Genomic DNA, 20,575 nt, shown 5'->3' on the forward strand with positions numbered 1-20,575 from the left:
TCGCCGAAAACGGCGTGTTGGCCACTCTTTCAGGCTTCTCTCTGCTGCTAGGAATATATTTAGTCGAGATGCAAACCACAATTTATCGGCTTGTATAAAATTTAGCCTAGGTTGAAGGAGGGGTGTTTATAAATTTTTAGAACTGATTTATATTCATATAACTGTAAAAAATAATTATATTTTTTAATTATATAGATATATTGGAAAATTATAGATTTGGTGATGTAAAATCCTTTACGAATCATTTTGTTAATGTTGATTACGTTAATGATACAGCTTATTTAATTTCTCCAATATCGTGATTGATAAAAATAATCCTTCAATTTTTGTGCTTAATTTTAGTAAACTACTTCTTATTTTTCACGCATATAAATTATAATGTCAAATTAATACTGCAATGTTTCCCTTCATCCTTGTATATATTTTTGTTGCGTACATCGATGCATCGAGGTTCGACTCATCGGTTGAACATCCCTACTTCGGAGCATGATCGCATGTATCTGCGTGAGAAGGATCACAAAAATGGCAAACATACAGTAGGATAAGTTGAAGTCAATTTAACGATGGTGCTGACTCGTTGGCAAGAAGAATAAAAGACCAGTCGAAGCCGATTAGTCTGACGTCAACAGGCAAGCGTCAGATCAGACGGAACATCGAATATTCTTTCAGCACAGCAAGTACAGATGTTCATAAGAGGTTATAAAGCATCGTGGTTGGCATCTAAACACTATGAGGATTTTCTCTAATAAGACGAGGGTGAGCGTCGCTTGTGCACACGAATATCAACGTATGCAATTGTTTCATTTCCACCTGATTGCTGCTCAGACAGCGGCCTGCTCGCACGTCCATACTGTTAATACGTCAATCGTTCCGCGAACTCAACTGCCGTACTGTTCAGCAGATTGTTGTCGAGAAATGGAGAATGCGTGGAGGTTTTAACAATTGTGTGTACATAGCGAAGTGCGTTGTAATGAGTATACACGCACACGTCGCTCGACGGTTACGCGTGGCTGCTCTTATTAATCGCCACTAACTCTCGACTGAACATCGCCTTCTATGATCAACTTCTCGATTCTCGATCAAGATATTAGAACGTACATTACATATGGATTTCAGCTCTTCAAATATCGTCGCACAGGGTACAAAGTCGAAAAATTATAACAGTGGAATATAGAATGGTTGAATTTAGTGCAAAGTATATACGTAGAAGAGATTTATAATTTATGTATATACCATATATATGTATATATACATATGCTGTAAGATGGAACATATATGTAAAGGTAAGTTATTTTTATTATAAATTTCTCTGTGGTTTTATATCTATGATGTTGCAATAGTTTACATTTCAGGAAACTAAAGATTCTTATACAGTTTGCTATAGCATGACATAATTGTTAGTTTATTGTCAGTATAGATATAAGGCTATTGAAGAGAATCATGCTGTGCAATGACAAATGACACATGTATCCTATTTATGTATATGTGCTGGTGACTACATCAGTAAGTTAAGTAGAAGAGAACAATGTCAATTCCTTCTTGCTCTACAAGTAAAGAGTGGGATAATGAAAACACTAAAGAAGAAGCGACATACACAAAATGGGAACGTTTTAATAATTGGGTGCATTGTATATGCATTGTTACTTTTGATCTCGAATTAGGCCAAGCTATAGAGGTATTATGCTTATTTACTATTACCTTATGTTCTTAGAAAGATGATTTTATTATTATTTTATTATTATTTTATTATTATTTGTCTAGTATCTAATTATGCTAGAAAAAAATATGCTTAGATATGTTTCTGCCTTTTATTTAATTTTTTCACTATTTTTGTCCTACAGGCAATTTATCCAACTCATATTAAATTATCAGAGCAAGAAAGATCCAATGTTTGTTACTTAGCTTTCCCGGATTCTAATTCTGGTTGCATGGGAGATACTCAGTATCATGTAAGAATAAGGCAGAGCAGCAAAATGGTGCAAGAAACCAGTGCTCTCAAGGAATATGACAGGAAGTCGCCCTCTTTTCTACAAACTGATAGAGATTATTATTGGGGATATGTGTATTTTCGACAGGTGAAGGATAAGTCTTTGCCAAGAGGATATTTTCAAAAGGTTCATATTGTCACCGATGCATAAATTGGACTAGCTTTCGTCCAATTTATTACGAATGATTGAAAATTTTCTTGTTCTTCCAGAGTGTTATTATAATTACAAAACTGCCATTTGTTAATTTGTTCGGCGAATTGTGCGCTTTAATTGCTCCCGAGTTCTTCGAGACTGGAAATGCGCTCATGGAAGCCGTGGTGCGTGAGATCGATCAGTGGCCTCCCCCGATTCCAGGCCAGATAGTTCATTTACCTCTTATTGGTGTATTATTTCAGGTGAGAAATTGTGAAAAATAACGAAGCCGTTATGTGATATCGGTGAAAATGGTCGGTTCGTTTTTTGAGTCAAGCTTGATTATGTTGGAAATTTAATGGAAAGCGATTATTCGTCAAGTAAATAATAAGCCTCAAGATTAAGGTTACCGTCAAAAGGAGCAGAAAATCGAGCCGAACTCCGTGACTGATCTAACATTCATTTGGCGATTCAAACGGTTTTTTGCAATTAGATTATTTCACAAAACCGTTTCGTTTCAGACTTACATCCCGAATCAAAATTACAAAGCCGCTATCCCATCGATCGCTGCCATGGAACATGCACCGAACGTACATGCGACGCGAAGATTGATGTTGACGTCAGCCCATGAGGGAGATATGTTCCGTAGTTTAGCCAGTGTTGTTAGTTACGTACATTTATTATGGGAGTTGGTACTTCTCAGCGAGCCGATCGTCGTGATGGCAGGCTCGCCTACTACATGTTCCGAGATGGTTCATGCACTCATAGCGTAAGCGGCGACATATTTGCGAGTACTTTCGCATGTAGCCACGATGTAATAACCGAGGGAAACACATTTTAGCACGATCGCGCCGTTGAAATACTGCTCTGATCATCGGCCATACTTCACTATACACGATTCGGAATTCAAGGAGTACACCACAGATTCTCCGGCGCCACCCGCTGTGATCTTAGGTGTGACCAATCCATTCTTCGCCAAGACTCTACAACATTGGCCGCACATCATCCGCATAAGCAATGGCAGCAACAGCGGTAAGTTCTATGACACTCATCGGCAAGTGGTGTGTTGAGGATATGGCATTCCGTCGGCAGATCAGAGATACAAGATCAAGAGGTCCGAGAATCTCAAGGTGCTGGACTCAAAACCCGGCGTCTACACTCAATACAAGCCGTTCCTGCAGAAAGACAAGACCATCCTGAAGAAGCTGTTCAGAGGCGTACAAACGAAACGGCCGGGCGAAGTGCAGACTGCGCTCTTGAAACGTCACTTAATCGAACTGACAGAAAGCTTCATGATCCCGCTCGAAAGGTACATCGCGACTCTCATGCCGTTGCAGAAGAACATATCGCCTTTCAAGGTGAGTTGATCGATGCTAACTTAATAATTATATAGGGAAAGTCGTTCGCGTGTGGTGTACGATCAGATGCTTCCTATTGCAGGCAACTCCTACACCGCAAATGTTCAATCCAGACGACTTCCTAGCTAGCTTAAGTAGCTCCGGTCCCCAGTTGACCACAGGCATCAAGGGAGACTGGATGGGATTGTACAAACGATTCTTTCGATCGCCCAACTTTTCCGGTTGGTTCCACGCCAGATACACGGAGTTGAGCCAGCAGTTGCAGGTCAAACAACTGGAGAAATTGTCGCAGGCGGTACGCGATAACTGAATTTGCTGATATTTACATTTTCTGAAATATTCATGTCAACGACCACGAGTATTGATCAATATGATAATTTACAATGAATAGGATCTGAAAACATGGGTGCAAGGAAAGCAGGAAGTGGAGGTGGTCGACATGATTCTAAGAATCCGACAGAAACTGGAGAAGAGCTGCATCGATGACGTGCCGATCGATAACTCTGTAAGGGAAAGATTGAAGGAAAGAATAGATGACATCACGCATGTATTGCCGGATGATCTGAAAGTAATCCTGAAGCACGAATCTTGACAGTACGATTACATTATTAATATCAAAACTCGCTAACATTATAATTCATTCTACTGGGCTCACAGAACTTTGAGGTTGACTCTCGTGGACGTGTAATGTTAAGATAATGATTTTAATGCTCCTTCCCTCGCTATTTATTACGAAACGAATGATCAGAGGAGACACGTCAGTAGTATGTGAGAGAGATATAGTTTGAGAATTAGAATATAAGCGATTAAGATTATGTATTTCAATTAGAGAGGAGGAGGGAAAGGGGGAAGAAAAAGATAATACTCGGAAGTGAATCCGCTGTATACGTAATAGAAGTTAAATCGTGCGATTATTATCCTGGATGCTTGGAGCGTCTCGATGCTTTTTATACTCGGCATGTAGTGTTTTGTAAAATGATAACTTATACGTATATTTCGTCGTTAGACTGACTTATGTACGTATCGACTGTATACTATATCGTATTTGATTTCCATCACGATGCTGTATATGCCAAATCACAGCTTCCTCTACTACTCGACCAAGCATTCCAGTTGATCATTTTATATACTTAATAATTTATTATTATTATTACTATTATTATATCATTGTTATATTATTATCATATACTGACGAATACTCTTTATTCGAGGCAGTGGGCAATATCAATAAATCTCACGAACGTGAAAAATTCAACTCAATGGAATGCGAGAAATCGAAGTGTAAACTGATGTACATACATTTTTTCGAGATCTGTAAATATTGGTACAAATGATGTGTAATAAAAATTTATTTTAATAATAATGCCAAGACTGTTACACTCATGTCCATCTCTCTACGCGCGCACGAGATGAAAATGAAATATTTCTGTGGTAAATCAATTTATATTACTGATGTTAAGCGATATATATGTGTATGTACTATATATTCCTCTACTTTCTACGAACATATATATTTCGTTCAAAAGGGAATAACTAGCACAATATGCGGATAAAGAAATATTAATGTCCTAGAAGGAATACATCTTCTCGCTTCGCATTTTATTTCTTACGATTTTTATTGTTACATTCTCCCAATTACATTAATAATTTCCTCAGTTTTCTTGTATCATTATATTCTCATTAATATTCATAATATATTATCATACTTTCAATGGAGTCAACAACATATACATATATATTTATATATATTTGTCCATATGTATACGTGTATACATATATATGTATATATATATATAGATATCGGGTGTATGTTCATTTTTTTCTTTATGAGTGAATGCACAGTACCGTAGGATAGCTTTATTACACAGTTAATTCACAGAGTTCATTTTGTTATTCTGCCGAAGTACATCTCAATTTTTTCTTTCTTTTGCTGTTTCCGGCCGTCACGTTTATCTTTGTCGCTCACGCGGTAAAGTGGAACGTGCTCGCGCGTTGCGAAAATTCTAACGCGTGTGTATTTTATTTCTCCTTCTCTCTAATCTCACTTCGCGACTGAAGAGAAGACGTGTCTCTTTGTCTTCTCGACGATGCGCCCGAAGAGTTTCTCGTAGGGAGGGGCAGGGGAAAGGAGAGCAGGAGGAGGAATCTCTTTCGCGATTTATTACTTTATACACAATATTGAAGGACATCTTCCTTCGCGTTTCTTCCTGTTGTCTTTCTTATTTGTTTCCTGCTCGAGAATGACGGAGAAATTCGGCATGAGCCGCGCATGTAACAATAACATAATGAGGAACGGATAAATGCGATTATCGCCTGTTTATATTACCTCGGCAGACTTTAGGCCTGGGTGTGTGTGTGTGTGTGTGTGTGTGTGTGTGTGTGTGTGTGTGTGTGTGTGTGTGTGTGTGTGTGTGTGTGTGTGTGTGTGTGTGAATTGTGCCTCCTTAATTAAAATCTTACAAGACTTGGCCTATCGACTAACGCGGATGGAAACTTTACAATGAGTATTCGGAGGGCGGAGGAGGGGGCGGAGGGTGAACGCGGATGAAGCAGCATTTTCAAGGATCCGCGCGTATAGAGGAGTATCGACAATATATATGTATTTTATAGGTCGCACGTAGCGATTTCTCCCGGGAGGTCTCGTCGCATAGTCGCATTGCTTCTTCCAGTTTCTTTTTTCTCTTCTGTTTTTTAGTTTCTAATGTTCTTCGGGTGGCTACTCGAAAAGAGAGGTAGAAAAGTCACGGTATATGTAAATTGACCGAAAAATCCGAACTCGATGTAGCGGCGCACGCAAAATACGAACATCTTTCAACGGAGAAAACGCAACGATTTCGCTCTCGTTCCTGCAGTTCTTCGCCTTTCTTTACTCTCAGGTCGGGATTCAGGGTGGGCGACAGATCACAGTCCAGGGATTTTTTCGTCTCCATCGTCTTCGCGGGAACTTGTAAAACCGGAGTCTTCGTGAAATCGAGGTTCATTCTTGTTTCATAACAATCGTTACTCTTGTCGATAATTCCCGCGATCGTGGGGAGAAGCTTACTTTTAGCGCGCGTTTAGCCAGTGCATCTGTCCGATGTCGTTTTCATACGCTAAAGCGGATCAGACAATTACACGTCTATTGCCGTGAACGCACGGTAAAAATATGATAAAAATATGGCATTTGTCTGCGTGGCAGGATGTCCCGTCGGAAGTCATTACGGAGAAGGTCAGATGTAACGATAACGAAGCACGAGAACATCAATCAAGTATATATATAGGTGTACTACATTCTCCGTATCACATCGTCGCTTTGACACCCACCGTAAATCCAGCCCCCGTTTATTCCGATCGCTCGCTCTGGATAGCCGTGGGGATATCGTCCCCGCGGCCATTCGCTTTCGATCCGACGTTTCTTCACTTTACCGCGCTTTTCGTCCTATCACAATCGGCATTACGATCATGAGCTCGATGTATCCTCATGCTTCAAATTTCATTATCGCCACGTTCGCATACACAAAAGACTCGGCCCCGCGGCTTACGATTCGAGATTAGTTTGTCTGCACGGAAAAACTCGATATCGTATGCTTCTCGACAATTTCGGCGACGCTACCGTTTAAATTATTTCTAACAGAGTTATTCAGAGTGTCGATACGGGTGATCTCAGAATTATAGATGATGACTTGATCGACCGACAAAGCGGAAACATCTCTTGATAAACGTAGATTTATGAATCCTATGCAACATAAACCAATCGCCCCAGCTTTTCACTTCGCGAGTTACTGTCTCGGCAATCGAAATTATTCGATAGAATCCACACTAATTCACAATCCGATGCGTCGTAGATCCACCAGTTTCACGTCTCTACTCGTTCACACGTTCTCGTTCATAACCTCCTCCCATGTGGCGGACTCGGCGCAAGCGATGCCGCCTGCTGGAGCTCGAAGTAGCGAGCACGTGTTCGCTGTCTCCACGTGACAGGCCGCCCACGTGGTCCGCGGCCAGTCGAAGCGTGGGAATAGGAGTGGAAACGATGGTGGGGGAAGGAGTGGAAGTGGGGGCAAGGCCGCGTGCCGTACGCGTTACGTGAAGGAATTCGGATGTGGAATGTACAAACGTGATAGTATACGGGCCCCCATTCGCGTAGTCACGCGATGTCGATAAATCGATGTTTACGCGGCGGCCATTCAACTCATTCGCGCGTGGAGTCAGATGCGCCGAACATGATGAAACTTCGCGGAGCTATAACTTCAAAACGGATCGACGTAGAGACGTGAAACAACGACCGTTTCTCTCGGCACGCGACCGCGCGTTCGTCTATGCTGTTCGTTTATTGTCCATTCAAAGAACGATCGTGGTCAATGTCTAACGTAATATGGCAATAGTCGTGTTTAAATGAGGAAATAATCGCAACATAGCTCACCAGATGAAAAGCTAAACGTCCTGGGAACGATTGATCGGAGAAAATGCGCTTATCGAGACGAATTGAGAGCGTCTCGCGATTTCCATCGGCCACAATTGTTTTCATCTATAATTCTGCAACATTCTGTTGTGTCGATTGGAGTTGTTTTCAGGCACGGCGGTCTCGCGTAGCGCGATATTTTATTGTCGCAAGAACTTCTCTTTCCACCCGCGAGTCAGCTGGTTTCTTTTCCTGTTTCTTCCCGTGGCAGAGGACAATTGGACGGTATTTGTCGTACAGAGGAAATCATCGCGTCAACAAAATGTGGCGCCGCGCGATCCCGTGGGACGTGCGTATGTGCGTGCGTGCGTGTAATTAACGATTCGACAATTCCATTCCCATCAAATTTTTATTGCGGTTATATGTGTGAAGTGTGATATTTAGCGTACGTATCAGAGGGGGTTTCCTTCCCTTTTTCATCTCAACGCAATTATTTATTTCGGACATTTCGTCCGTACAGACAACGCAAACATGTCACACTTTCACAGCGTAATTCTTTTGACACAATACAAACAATGCGTCAACGGAACACTCCCACGATCGACAAAGTCAACAAACTTAGAAACGATGCATCTTTCTCTCAACATCATCATCGTCATCGCCGATAATCTCATCACGTCGTCTTTTATCTACAAGTTTCGGAAACGTTACACGCTAAAACGATGTATCGTTGATGTCTAACGTCCTCTCTCGCTTTCGTCGAATCGTATATTTCGCGCGAAGTCGCGATGAGCGCGTCAATTCAAAATGCTATAGCTGTGCGGCCATGAATCGGTTTTCTCGCTTCATTATCTTTGGCATGCCGTTCGATAAATTATAACAGATCGACGATAATAACTGATGATCAATAATGTCGTTGCGGTGACAAGCTGTCGGCTTAAAAGAAAAGGAAGAGAGGGAGAAAAAAGATTGGTGGCGTATTTGCATATCCCAACATTAAAAATCGGACACTGTACTCGTGAGGGTCGCATTCGTCTTGTAGATTGCGTTGAAAATTGCGATGGATTCGATAATAGATTACCGATAAAATGCATAAAGTGTACGGCCACTGCGAAGACCGTAAAATATTGTCGATTCGCGCGCGAGAAATGGTGTCCTTCGACACACGGCAGTGTAATTTGTCTTAAAGAACCGGCGATTCCTCAATCGCGACGAAGAGCGAGCGATCCAGCATGCGCGTTCACCGTGTAAATCGATCGCGTCCGATCACCGAACTAATTAATTTAATATCACATAATTTTGAAGATGTTTATATACCGCTACCACTGACATTATAATGTTCTCGGACGAGAACATTCAATAATTGACGTGCAATGCGCAGTATTAATTAATTCATATACCCGTCCGCGTGTATGTGTGTATACATGTGTGTGTCAATCGTCCAATCCTAAAACTGGAACGAGTGACGTCATTCCGTAATTTAGAGGTGGAAACACGAATTACCGTTGCCGCATGGCCACACGAATATATCGTAGTAGTACCGAGTTTTTTAATTCCATCTCCAAACTGCGGAAAAGCGGTCTCTCTCTTCGTCGCACTCGAGGATCGCGCGGCAGGTGCTGTTGTTTCGGAAACAAATTGGAGATAACAAGGAAACTACGGAGAAATTATGGAGAGACCGACTCGATCATCTCTCCCTCTCACTCCCATTTGAGCCTTTATACAAACGCGATTCCCGACAACGTCGTCGTCATGAAGTTCCCGTGTGCATCGAGAGTCCTTGCTGCGTTTCCCTTGCGAATTCGCATTCTCGCGTTCTCCTTCGTCTGTCTCTCGACGACGTTCTTGTACCGCAAGGACGAGCCGATCCTCAAAGAATTTCGCATTGTCTCCTCCGTGTCTTTCTCTTCCGTCAGGCGATCAGCGATGGATCCAGACGGGAGGAAGAATCCTCTTCCGAGGGATTTTTCCCCGTGACCACCGCCAATTTGCTTCACGAAAGGACGTGCGGATAATGCGTTTCATCGAAGCACACACGCATGATCGCGCGATCGATGCGAAGGAGACGCGAGAGCTTTCGGACGAACCTCAAGCCGCTCGAGAGAATCCTCTTGTGAATGTCGACGTGACTTGTCGATTTGCAAACGTGTTCGCACGTTTGCACATAAACGGCACGGGTACGACGGCTGACCCGCGAAGGGCGCGATGAACCGGCAGAAAAGATGGAGCCGCGCGAATTCCACGGGAAAATTCACCGCTCTCACTAAGCGTGACTAACGGAGAACGTAATTCTGCTCAAGATCCATCGCGATTTTTCCCGAGGGTCGCTTCACGACCGTTAATTTATTTATTATCTCGTTTTATCGTATAAAAGGAAATATCGTGTCAAAGCTATGTACGAAATAGAGCTTTCTTTAGAGCGTATACCGCGCGCGGAGGAACGTAGCTTCGAAATCCAAAATTCGTCGAATCTCGACCTTCCCTGCACGGAGAAATGATAAATTGAACGACGATGCAATTCCCTCATCGAGCATCGCTTTTCCCGTAAAGTTTCTCTCTCTTTCTCTCTCTCTCTCTCTCTCTCTCTCTCTCTTTTCCTTCCTTCTTTCACATCACCACGACAGTCGGTGAGAGAAAGAGAGTACGGAGGAGAAAAGAAAGAGAGAGAGAGAGAGAGAGAGAGAGAGAGAGAGAGAGAGAGAGAGAGAGAGAGAGACAGGTAGATGGAGAAAGAGAGCAACAACAGGTATACAAAACAAACAGGCTCGCTAATACTCGCAAGCCCCTGCTGTGCTAACTCTCACGCAAACGAGAATTCGCATCGTCGAATCGCGCGCGCGAGATCTCAATTGAAGCGACGAGATCCTTTAACCAGTCACGAAGAGGATCTCCTCGGCTCACTTGAGGTCCTCGTCGTCCTCGTTGGCGAGCAGCTCGTCGATCTGCTTCTCCCAATCGTTATCACTGGCCGTGACGTCCCTCGTGGACGCGATGCTCCTTTCCTGACCATTACTGCTACTGCCGGTTACAACCTCGTAATCCTTTAGCTCGGCCTCCAATTCACGTTCCCAATCTTCTTCTGCGGAGAGGCACAAGCAGCGTTGTAGCTATTTTGCAGAGAGGGCCACACACTGGTCTTGTGTGTCTGTCGTGTGTTTGTGTTGCTGTTTGTATTTCCGCGGTGAGTACGAGTAGTTCCCTCGTACGCGGGAATAACAAGTGTATTTCTGTACCTGTATGTGTGTGTGTGTGTGTGTGTGTGTGCACGCGCGTAAAATGTATGAAATTGTCTCTAAGTGTAAGGGTGTAGGTTTGAGAGAGAGGTAAAACTCAAATTGCAGGAATGGAGAAATTAGAGTGGAAAGAGAAATAGAGATAGATAGAGAAAGAGAGAAACAGAAAGAAAGAGAGAGAGAGAGAGAGAGAAAGAAAACGCGAAACGGAAGCGAGAGGGACGTTCCCTTTGCTTCGAAAGTGGCCGCTTTGAATTCGCTTCGTTAAACCCGACTTCGGACAAGGATATGTTAGTTGGCCTGAGAGAACGAGATGTTACGTGCGATTATTATCAAGAGAATCGTGATCGCGATCGCGCGCTCTTCCTTCGTACCTATTCACGCTTATATCGCGAACAACTATCATGACGACGATGACGACGACGAGATATTACTTTATCACATGATCGCCGATTACAACGCAGTTCCCTGAAAGTTAAAGCGACACGGCGGCGGAAGGAGTAGCTAGCAGCTAATTGCGTCTCGCTTAACGTACTTTGTTACAAAAGTGACTGTTTCGCGATTACAAAAGCAATTACTCAGGATCTAATCGCGACTTAAACGCTCAGAGAGATGCAATTATTGGACCGACGCGGCCGTGAGAGTAATACTCGTCGCGCTAAACCAGCGGTGCCCAAAGTGTCGTTGTGGCTAATATACGAAACGTTCATATGTATATATATACATACGTAAACACACACACATACACACACACACACACACACACACACACACACACACACACACACACACACACACACACACAAAGACACACGTATATATATATGTATGTGTGTATACGGTAAAATAATCGATATTTTACACACAGTACATTCGTACACACGTACAACGCGCGCCGAATGAAAGAGCAAGCAATTATTTTGAAAGCTTTTCTGTAACAAGGAGAAGTTAGATTGCAATTTTTTTTTACGATGTATCGCTCGCTCGATAAAATCCCATGCGAGATTTTTATTGCGGTCGCATCACGCGAGACCGAGCACCCACATACACACACGCGCGCGCACATACTCATATACACACATACATACACACGCTGTTTTGGACACCGCCGCGCTAAATCGTTCATCATTCAAGCGCGAAATTATCTAACGCTAGCACGTGCACGCGTTTCACGTGCGAGAGAATAAGTTTACAGCAGCGGACTTCCGTCAAACGCGGCCCCTAAAAAACGCTAAATCCTTAAATAATACTTTTATGGTGCAGTCCCCTGGTCGCATCCCCCCGTCTTTGTCCTCGTCCCTGGCGAAACAATTGCAACACCTCGGACGCGGCTTCAACGCAGCCACTTTACAGTCCTTGCTGCGCTCGTCGGCGCGTCTCTCTTCGCGGATTCACGCAAGGGGCGAAATACTGAGAAACGAAAATACTGCCGTTCGCAACATTCGCACACACTACCACATACACGTTCATCGGCGGGCACTGTGCTTGACGTGCACGCCCTGCGTCGAGCCGGGCAGAGCGATATTCGATGTTCCCTGACGCGGAAAAACTGAAGTCCGTGGACCTCAGCGGTAGGCGAGATGTCCGCGCACCGGGAGAACTGAAGGCCATAATTCAGTTGTCACGTTTTATCGGAATGCCTCGGTAGCGCGCGACAACGGATAATCCAATATTTTCATGCGCGCTCGTGAGAATACGTGTGTGTATGTACATACATCTCCTCCGGATGAGACCGTATATCGTATAAAATCGAAGGAGAGAAACACCTCGAGAGAGAGCGAGAGAGAGAGAGAGAGAGAGAGAGAGAGAAAGACAGAGAAAGAGAGAGAGAGAGAGAGAGAGAGAGGGAGAGAGAGAGAGAGAGAGGGAGGGAGAAATGCAAACGTAATGTACGAGGCGGAGAAGAGAGAATTAGGTTCGCGTACTGACCATTCATCATCACCTCACGATAATCTCAGACACTGCGCTCGCGAGTTTTTTATTTTTATCTCCCGTCACTCTCGACTCTTTTCCCGCGATACAAATATAAAGATGAAAAAGTCGCGGACGCGGCACGGAGAATCGTGAGTCGAGCTACATGCGAGGAATGCACCTGGGAGAGTATTCCCGATCGTCTATCCTGTCACGCGAATGAGACGCAAGCGAGACCTCTCAGCCGGGAAATCAAATCGAACCACACCACGTACGTATTAGTTAAATGCCATCGCAGGAATGCATATGCAAACGAAAACCGAACGAAATTCGCGCGTGGATGTTCTCGCGGAATCGCCACGATCACCGAAGCGATCGATTAACGATCGGCGTTCAATGCTCCGCTAATGTTTCCTCCCCTAATAGCTCTCTCTCTTTTTGAAACGAAACGACGTTTCGATCATTCGTATAGAAATGCGCGACTTCACGTTCCGCAGTTATATTTTCCCGGAAATATATCCGTCTCTCGCGGAAATATGTCCGTCCGTCCGCATCAGCCAGTCGCATTTCTCCTGCGGAAGCGCGAGCGACACCCTGGACGCGCGTAAATCCTCGATCGACGCGCACAAATCGTGCGTTCGTTTACTGTTTCTCCGACCAACGGCTGTCCGCGTGGAAAACTCGTGTAATTAATTTATTCCCCCGCCTCTTCGCTTTCCCGGTGGACGGGCGTGTAAACGGGATCGCATCCCCGGCCAGCCGCTTTATATCGGAAGAAAATCGCTACAATTACATTCATGGAAGAGAGGGGAGAGAGAGAGAGAGAGAAAGAGAGAGAGAGAGAGAGAGAGAGAGAGAGAGAGAGAGTGTGAGAGAGAGAGAGAGCGACGGGCTCGAGCAGAGTTACTGCTCATTCCCATATTAAATACACGTATTGTCATTCAACGAATTTACAACGGCGCGCGAAAATCCGATCGCTTCCTCCTCCTCCGGATAACTCGCGCTCACAAGATCGTCTCGTACGAATTATCAGGATCTTCCGTCTCTTCCGGCGGCTCTGCACCGCGAATTAGACCGGAAACGAGACTCGAGGAAAACGAATTTACAAGGGACCATCGAGCTGTATTCACCGAGAAAGGATTTGTCTTCCCCGGGCCTCCGTGTTTCTCCCTTTCATCGAGAAAGAAAGGGCAGAGAAAAACAAAACAGATTTCCTCCGAGCCCCCTGTAGAAGCCTAATTATTTGTACAAAAGGGACGTCCATGCGAGAGACGGAGCTTCGGGGGGAAAAGATCGCGGATTTGCGTGTAACATGCGCGCTACTGTATTTTATATTTTATTTAGTAATAGCGTATATATATTTATACATATATTTCTCTTTTTGTTTCCTCTTAGATCTTCATTTAATTAATCGCTTACGAAGGTACACCTATGATTAAGTGCGACACGTATAACGTGATCTCGCATTCTCATCGGTGTGATTGCGTTACTTTCCGACTCTCCCCGTTTTCGTCCTTTTCTTTTTTTTTCTTTTTTAAAAAGCGTGTTCGATTGCTGCTGTGTTAATGATACGTCTTCTTAAAGAAACACAGAGAGAAAAAACGACAGAGAGAGAGAGAGAGAGAGAGAGAGAGAGAGAGAGAGAGAGAGAGAGAGAGAGAGAGAGAGAAAGGAGGGAAGAGAGAGAGTCGAGAAGAGAGAAAGAGAACGAGAGAAAGGCTAGTCTGACTGAATTTAACGCAGAGAGACAAAGATTGAGCGGTCAGACATGCAGACATGTGTGGCCGAGTATTTTCTTTCTTTTTCTGCTTCGCTCCGCGTTTAGCTATTTCGTTTTGCTCGTTCTCTCGCACATCCTCCCTTTTATTGCTACCATATCTACGTTATTTGGTACGCTCGCGTATGCACGGACGCGTGCACGCAGGCGTGTAACGTTTCGACGCGACGACCTTTTGCGGATTTCCTTATATCTCATTTTCTTCCCGTCGCGTCTCATTTTCGTTCTTTGAATTTCGCGATTCAGCGAGCACGAGGTGTCCCGGGCATGGACCAGTCCAGGCCGAGCCGGGCAAAACCTCAGATACAAGTCGTCCGACGCAAACATCCGAAACGCAGAGACATTATTTCATGCTTGAGATGGTCGGAATGAAGATTTTTCGAAGAATATATACCGCGCTCGATAATACATCTCCCTTTCCGATCTGCCGAGTCCTTTTCTTGCGGCTCTTGCGGTCCTCGCTTCGTTTCCTTCTTCTTTTCACTTAGCTATGCCAGTTTTCTCACAATTCCTCATATCGTCCTTTTCGCGGTGACCGTCGATCGAGCTCGCGTCGATTTCTGCCCGAGCTTATCGTCGCGATTTAAGCGATAACGATTAACGACAACTAACTAGCGGCAACATCGATGACAGTTATAACAATAATGGTGTTCACCGGTGCAATCAGACGGCATTGCTCCTCTCTTTCTTTCCCTCCCCCCCCTCGCTCTCTCTCTCTCTCTCTATGCGTATCCACCCTCTCGGCTTGTTAAACCATTCAGATGACTCACCCATACACCCCTTCCCCCCTCCGGCATTGATACACGCTGCAACGGCTGCGTGCTGATTACAGGCTTGTCCTATCGCACGCTGACCTGTTAACCGTATCCTCGATGGGCCGTCAATGCGACCGCGACACGCGGATACCTGAATTGGGAAGAAATCGCAACGAAAATACGCAATTTTTCCCCAAAAACCAATAGTAAACGTCGTCGCCGGACACGACGACGTACTGTTCGTTAATAAAAGAAAAGAAAAAAAATAAAAATATTTTATTGGAATATAAAAATGCCTTGGAGGCACGTAAAAGATAGATGAGATTTAAAATAAAAACGGCACCCTTGAGACGCACCCTCCACGTATGGGTTATTTAACTATACGGGGAAAAAAGGAGGAAAAGAAACTTAAAACTTAGTTTACGCCGAAACTTATCTCTATTAGACTGATTAGATTCGTTTTCACGACCGTCTCGGTTCCCCGTCGTCTAATTGCGACGATCGCGTTGCTCTCGGAACAGCCTTGGGCTACGGACTGCCTGTGCTTAGCCTAGTGTTCCAAGATCAGAGTGCGAGGAGGCCACGTTCCACGGCTTTAGCGTGCCGATTCACTTCCTCGTCGGACGTTCGTCGATTCGGGCCTGACACGGCGTTTAATCGAGGCGCTTAATCCTTGCGACTGGTACGGAATCGCATCGGTTGCCGGCCGGTCGGAAACGGAACGGACAGCCGCGGAGGAAGAAAAATATCGTTCGTCTCGCGGGAACACTCGTGCCGTGGGCGGTTCCGCGATCAGACGTGACGGAAACGAAAAATGAAAGAATGAAAAGGAAGAAAGGGGGAAAACGGGAGACGAAGGGTGAGGAAGAAAGAGAAAGAGAACGAGAGGTGAGAAAGAGAAAGGACGAGGGAAAGGAGCAGGAGGGGGAGAACCAAAATCGTTAATTTCCGAGGGTGGGAAGCATGTATATCTCTGAGAGGGTGTGCTTTGGATAATGGCATTGGGGGGCACTCTCCTCTTCTTTTAGGCTGTTGACAAAATAGAATGAAAAGCGGTCGTTTAGTCAGAGCGCCATATAAAGAGAGAAAGAGAAAAACAGTGAGAGAGAGAGAGAGAGAGAGAGAGAGAGAAAGAGAGAGAGGTGAGAGCAGCGAAACGTTCAACATCAAAAACCAACAGCATCACGGGAGGACTACAATACGGCGGACTAAGAGGGTAGAAGGGGGAGCGACCACGCGCATCGGGTCGTCTTGCAGCATTCAGAATTCGGGAAACAAGCAATCTCTAAGGTTTAAGCGCAGGCTCACAGGAAGATTTTTCCGGGAGGGGAAGTTTATCAACACAGAGAGACGACTACGCGCAACACACTATATAGCGTGGTCAAGGTGTAACATCGAGAGATTAAGGTCAGGCTCTCACGATGGCATTAATTTCATACTCACGAGGAGAGTACTCTTGGACCATGTCGTGGCACAGATCGAGCTCTCGCATCGATCTTGGTGACCCGTTCCCGTTTCGTCGGCGGGGATCAACGAATGGTAACGCCCAGCAAGAAATACTCCCCAAGAACTGCCATTTCTCAGCAATAATGAATTCCGCGATCCGTCGGAAGGCGAGTCGGCTAACGACGCGCGATCCGAAGGATCGCATTCGTTGCGTCGTCGTGTAACGAGCGACTTCTCCTGCTCTCGCGTATCCGCTAATTAAGTTCGTCACGTCCAATTTAGGATCGTCGTTAACGAGACACGTCAAAGACGTACGGCAGATGAAAATGCGATTTCTCAAGCGCGAATACTCCGCTCGAATCCGATCGTACTTCGTACCATCCGTTAATCGCCGACGAATGCAGAAACGGCGCTTTCTCATTAACGTAAGCGTTAAAACCTCGTTGGTGGTCGTAACTAACTCGTGGCGGGATCGTGGCGGGGATCAGAGGACGTGAGAGTCGGATGTTTCCTACAATTGTGTCTAGCCGGACGACTCGATGCCCGAGCTTTCCCATTTACAAGGGAAATCTCGCGAGTGCCGTAAACAGCTTCGCACTTATACTCGGCGCCAAGTGCTCTCTCCCCGGTCCCAAAGTTACACTCTACTGCGATATCCGCGATATATGTTCTCGGTCTCACCAACACTCCGGGCTCTCTTCGGACTTTCCCTCATCCGTAGACGAGAGAGAGAGAGAGAGAGAGAGAGAAAGAGAGTTACTTTCAACGAGGGTATCGTGAGGTGAGAATCTACGAGAAGTACCTGCGAGTCGGACACGGCCGTGGGATCACTCGCGTCACGCGTGCGTAAGGTCGGGGAAAAGGCGGGAGGGAGAGTTAACGACGACCAACGATTTCATCACTGACCTTTCGGCGGCTGCATCCCCAGCTTTTTCATCCCTTCTCGGACCTCCTCGAGATCTGTGTCCGAGACCCTCATGGTATCGGACACGAATTCGTGACCTGGCGAATCCGCCAGTGTGCTGTTACTGCTCGTCGTCGTGGCGCCGGTGGTGCCCTGGCCAGTGGTCATTTGAACTGTTTGCAAGACAACACTGACGGCTAAACTAGACGGGTAGGAGTGTCGTGTACGTCTATGTGTGTATATGTGAGTGGGTGGTTATATGTGGAGTAAAAGGTAGCAGTGACGGATACGTGAGTGCGTAAGTGGTGGTGATACTCGTGTGTATCGGCATGTGTCTAATTTTAGCGCTAGATCTACTGAAATCTGATCTCGTACGCAAACGATCGGTAATCGTGAAGGAAGGCGCGCCGAGAAGTCGCGTTCGAAGTCGAAGTCGATCGCGCGCCAGTTCCAACGGCGCGGTTTAATGCGCACCACGATCTTTGATCGACTTTGAGCGATTTTTAATTAATTCGGCCGTGCGTATAAAATCTCCCCGATGACGAGCGCGAAATCATGTGGTTTCTTGTGTGTTTACTACGTAATTAAATATAAGAGATTTATACCGGCATATATCAGCGGTGCTTCGACGAAAGTCATCGTTAGTCAAGGTGTCCAAGTCTCGAGGTAACGCGGAGATGACGCTTGAAAAAAGACGTCTTTCGAGACATCCTAGCAGAGCGTTGCACATGAATCACGGGAGGAATACGCGAAGGTCCTTTCATCGGTGGCAAATATTCGGGATATTCGGTATTCTTCGACCGGGTATTATCGAGTTTCCTATCATTTTCCTCTCGATAGATTCAATTTCTCGCGATACATTGCAACTGGGGCGAAATCGGATCTCCTGTGTTCGGTTGCGAAGGAGAAATAGCGACGGGAGGCCGTCGGTTCAACGCTCGGAGACAGTGCTCTCTGCGTGCGAGGAATGCTATAGAGACCGAGACAGGGAGAGAGCCAGCAGCGAGAGCCTTCGCAGAAGATCCCCCCCGTTTCAGGGAATAATCTCCGGGCTTGAAGGATAAGGCTTCGCGTTCGTCGACGCTCGCATTTAGCCACCGTCGTGATCCCGCCGTGATCGATCCATCCCTCGACTCAAATTATTATTGTCACCGTTTACAGCCACAAATCTTTTATTTACCTCTACCCGATTTTAATCCCGATATTAATCTGTCATGGGCGTGTTAATTAAATTAAAGAACTCTAATTCATTTTACCAAAAGGAAAAGCCAAACAAATAAATAGTCTCTTTGTTCTTTGGGAGACTGAGGAGAAAATGAAGATCGTACATCAACTCGCGTTTTCTTCCATCGATTAATTCGTTCTACGCTGATTGTTATGCTGCGCTGTTTGCGCGCACACATGCACGGCGCGGCTGCGAAGGGGTTTTAATCGCGCGCGAGGCGAATGACTCCTGCGCTCTCTCCCTGATACTATAATTCCGACTGCGAACGTGATTCCGCGTTTCGTGCGAAATGGGTGTGTATTGGGGGTTATATCAGTCTGGGCGACCTTATGCTTTCAATCCGTTTAACTAAGTTCCGCCTCCGAATTGAACTCGGATTCAATTCTTCTCCCCGCCGTATGGCTTTTACGAGCGCATATCTCTGGTTATTAAATTCCGACACGCGATATTCGTATACGCGCGCGATCACGAATAGACGGATTAATTTTGATCGATGTCGTAAGCGTTTGATATCGCGTTGCGATATCTTCAATTTTCAAGGATGCGGTTTTGTGAGCGCAAGCAACGTCATCGGGGGTTGTGTATGTGTGTGTCAGTCGATCGCGAGGCTATAACGACGAGGCTCAACTTCATAACGGAGATATATACACCGATAGCGTTGAAAGAACGCGCGCGCGCACGCCTTCATCCACTTGAACTTTAAATTAAAGCCTCGGGCTTCTTCGGCCAATACGTCCGTTTCCCAGCATCCGACATGACATTTGCACAGAAAGAGCGCACGCTACGGACACGCTATCTCAAAACTCCCATGCAAAAAGTCCACCGTGGGACGTTAATCGGAATTGCAGATCAGGCGTAAACGCAGCGCGACGTTCGCCGCGCCGGTCGTGCCGATATTCATCCCCGCGTGTCTTGCGATTTGCATTCGCCACGACGGGGGGTTTTTATCTAGGCGAGACGTCGCGCTGCGTTCCGTCAAAGGCGGAGAAGCCCCGGGCGCGCACAAACAATCGGAATTTTCCGACTTTCGATCTGTAAAAAGAAAAACAGAGAGAGAGAGAGAGAGAGAGAGAGAGGGAGAGAAATTTTCCAATTGGAGTCTGGCTGACGTAATGTTATTCGAGGTTGAGACAACACAAACGCTTTCCACGTTGCTACGTCGAGCATCGAGAGTGAAATTAAAGTGAGTCAATTGTTGTCTAAAAATAGAAATCCTTAGTTTTAATTCCGTTCGACTACTGTCTTACCCGTCGAGAGACTCGTCGGGACTTTTGTCCAAATCGAAAGCGAAAGTAGAATAAATTGCGTATTATTATCGTTTAAAATTAGAAATCTTTGATTACGTCTCTCTCGATATTAATCTTTGATCCACTATACTGATAAAAATTAAGTCAAAGATTGATTAATTTATTTATTTACTTACGAGGAAAAATTTAATCTGTATAAGAAACAAGAATAAATTTTT

The 20,575-nt window shown here is 45.2% G+C and overlaps 2 protein-coding genes across 5 annotated transcripts in view; one reads left to right on the plus strand and one right to left on the minus strand.

The window, feature by feature from the left end:
* The first annotated feature begins 434 nt into the window (after nucleotides 1-434).
* On the plus strand, nucleotides 435-4,070 carry LOC105183164 (protein DENND6A). Its single transcript, XM_011141097.3, has 9 exons — nucleotides 435-1,283; nucleotides 1,353-1,675; nucleotides 1,842-2,114; nucleotides 2,198-2,383; nucleotides 2,642-2,889; nucleotides 2,962-3,152; nucleotides 3,213-3,478; nucleotides 3,561-3,773; nucleotides 3,870-4,070. Exons 2-9 carry the CDS (start codon nucleotides 1,526-1,528, stop codon nucleotides 4,068-4,070), a joined length of 1,728 nt encoding a protein of 575 aa, XP_011139399.1. The 5' UTR covers nucleotides 435-1,283; nucleotides 1,353-1,525.
* Nucleotides 4,071-5,313: 1,243 nt separating this feature from the next.
* Nucleotides 5,314-20,575, minus strand: part of Sap47 (Synapse-associated protein 47kD) — a 77,044-nt gene continuing 61,782 nt past the window's right edge. For 2 of the 4 annotated variants that reach the window (XM_011141103.3, XM_011141102.3), the window contains exons 8-9: nucleotides 17,888-18,058; nucleotides 5,314-10,938 (exon numbers count right to left, since the gene is read on the minus strand). In XM_011141103.3, the coding sequence (XP_011139405.1) occupies nucleotides 10,757-10,938; nucleotides 17,888-18,058 (353 nt within the window). In that variant the 3' untranslated portion in view covers nucleotides 5,314-10,756. Of the gene's footprint in view, nucleotides 10,939-15,796; nucleotides 16,565-17,887; nucleotides 18,059-20,575 lie in introns of those variants that run through there. The other 2 variants (XM_011141106.3, XM_011141105.3) reach the window with 2 other exon arrangements.

The sequence above is a fragment of the Harpegnathos saltator genome, unplaced genomic scaffold (genome assembly GCF_003227715.2).
Source record: "Harpegnathos saltator strain DR-91 unplaced genomic scaffold, Hsal_v8.6 scaffold184, whole genome shotgun sequence".
Taxonomy (NCBI): Eukaryota; Metazoa; Arthropoda; class Insecta; order Hymenoptera; family Formicidae; genus Harpegnathos; species Harpegnathos saltator.

Bases quoted from the DNA above. Each gene is read 5' to 3' on its own strand.
- LOC105183164 (XM_011141097.3), top strand. From the start codon at position 1,526: ATGTCAATTCCTTCTTGCTCTACAAGTAAAGAGTGGGATAATGAAAAC. The intron at 3,153-3,212 runs GTAAGTTCTATG...TTCCGTCGGCAG, and splicing joins AAGCAATGGCAGCAACAGCG to ATCAGAGATACAAGATCAAG. The intron at 3,479-3,560 runs GTGAGTTGATCG...TTCCTATTGCAG, and splicing joins AGAACATATCGCCTTTCAAG to GCAACTCCTACACCGCAAAT.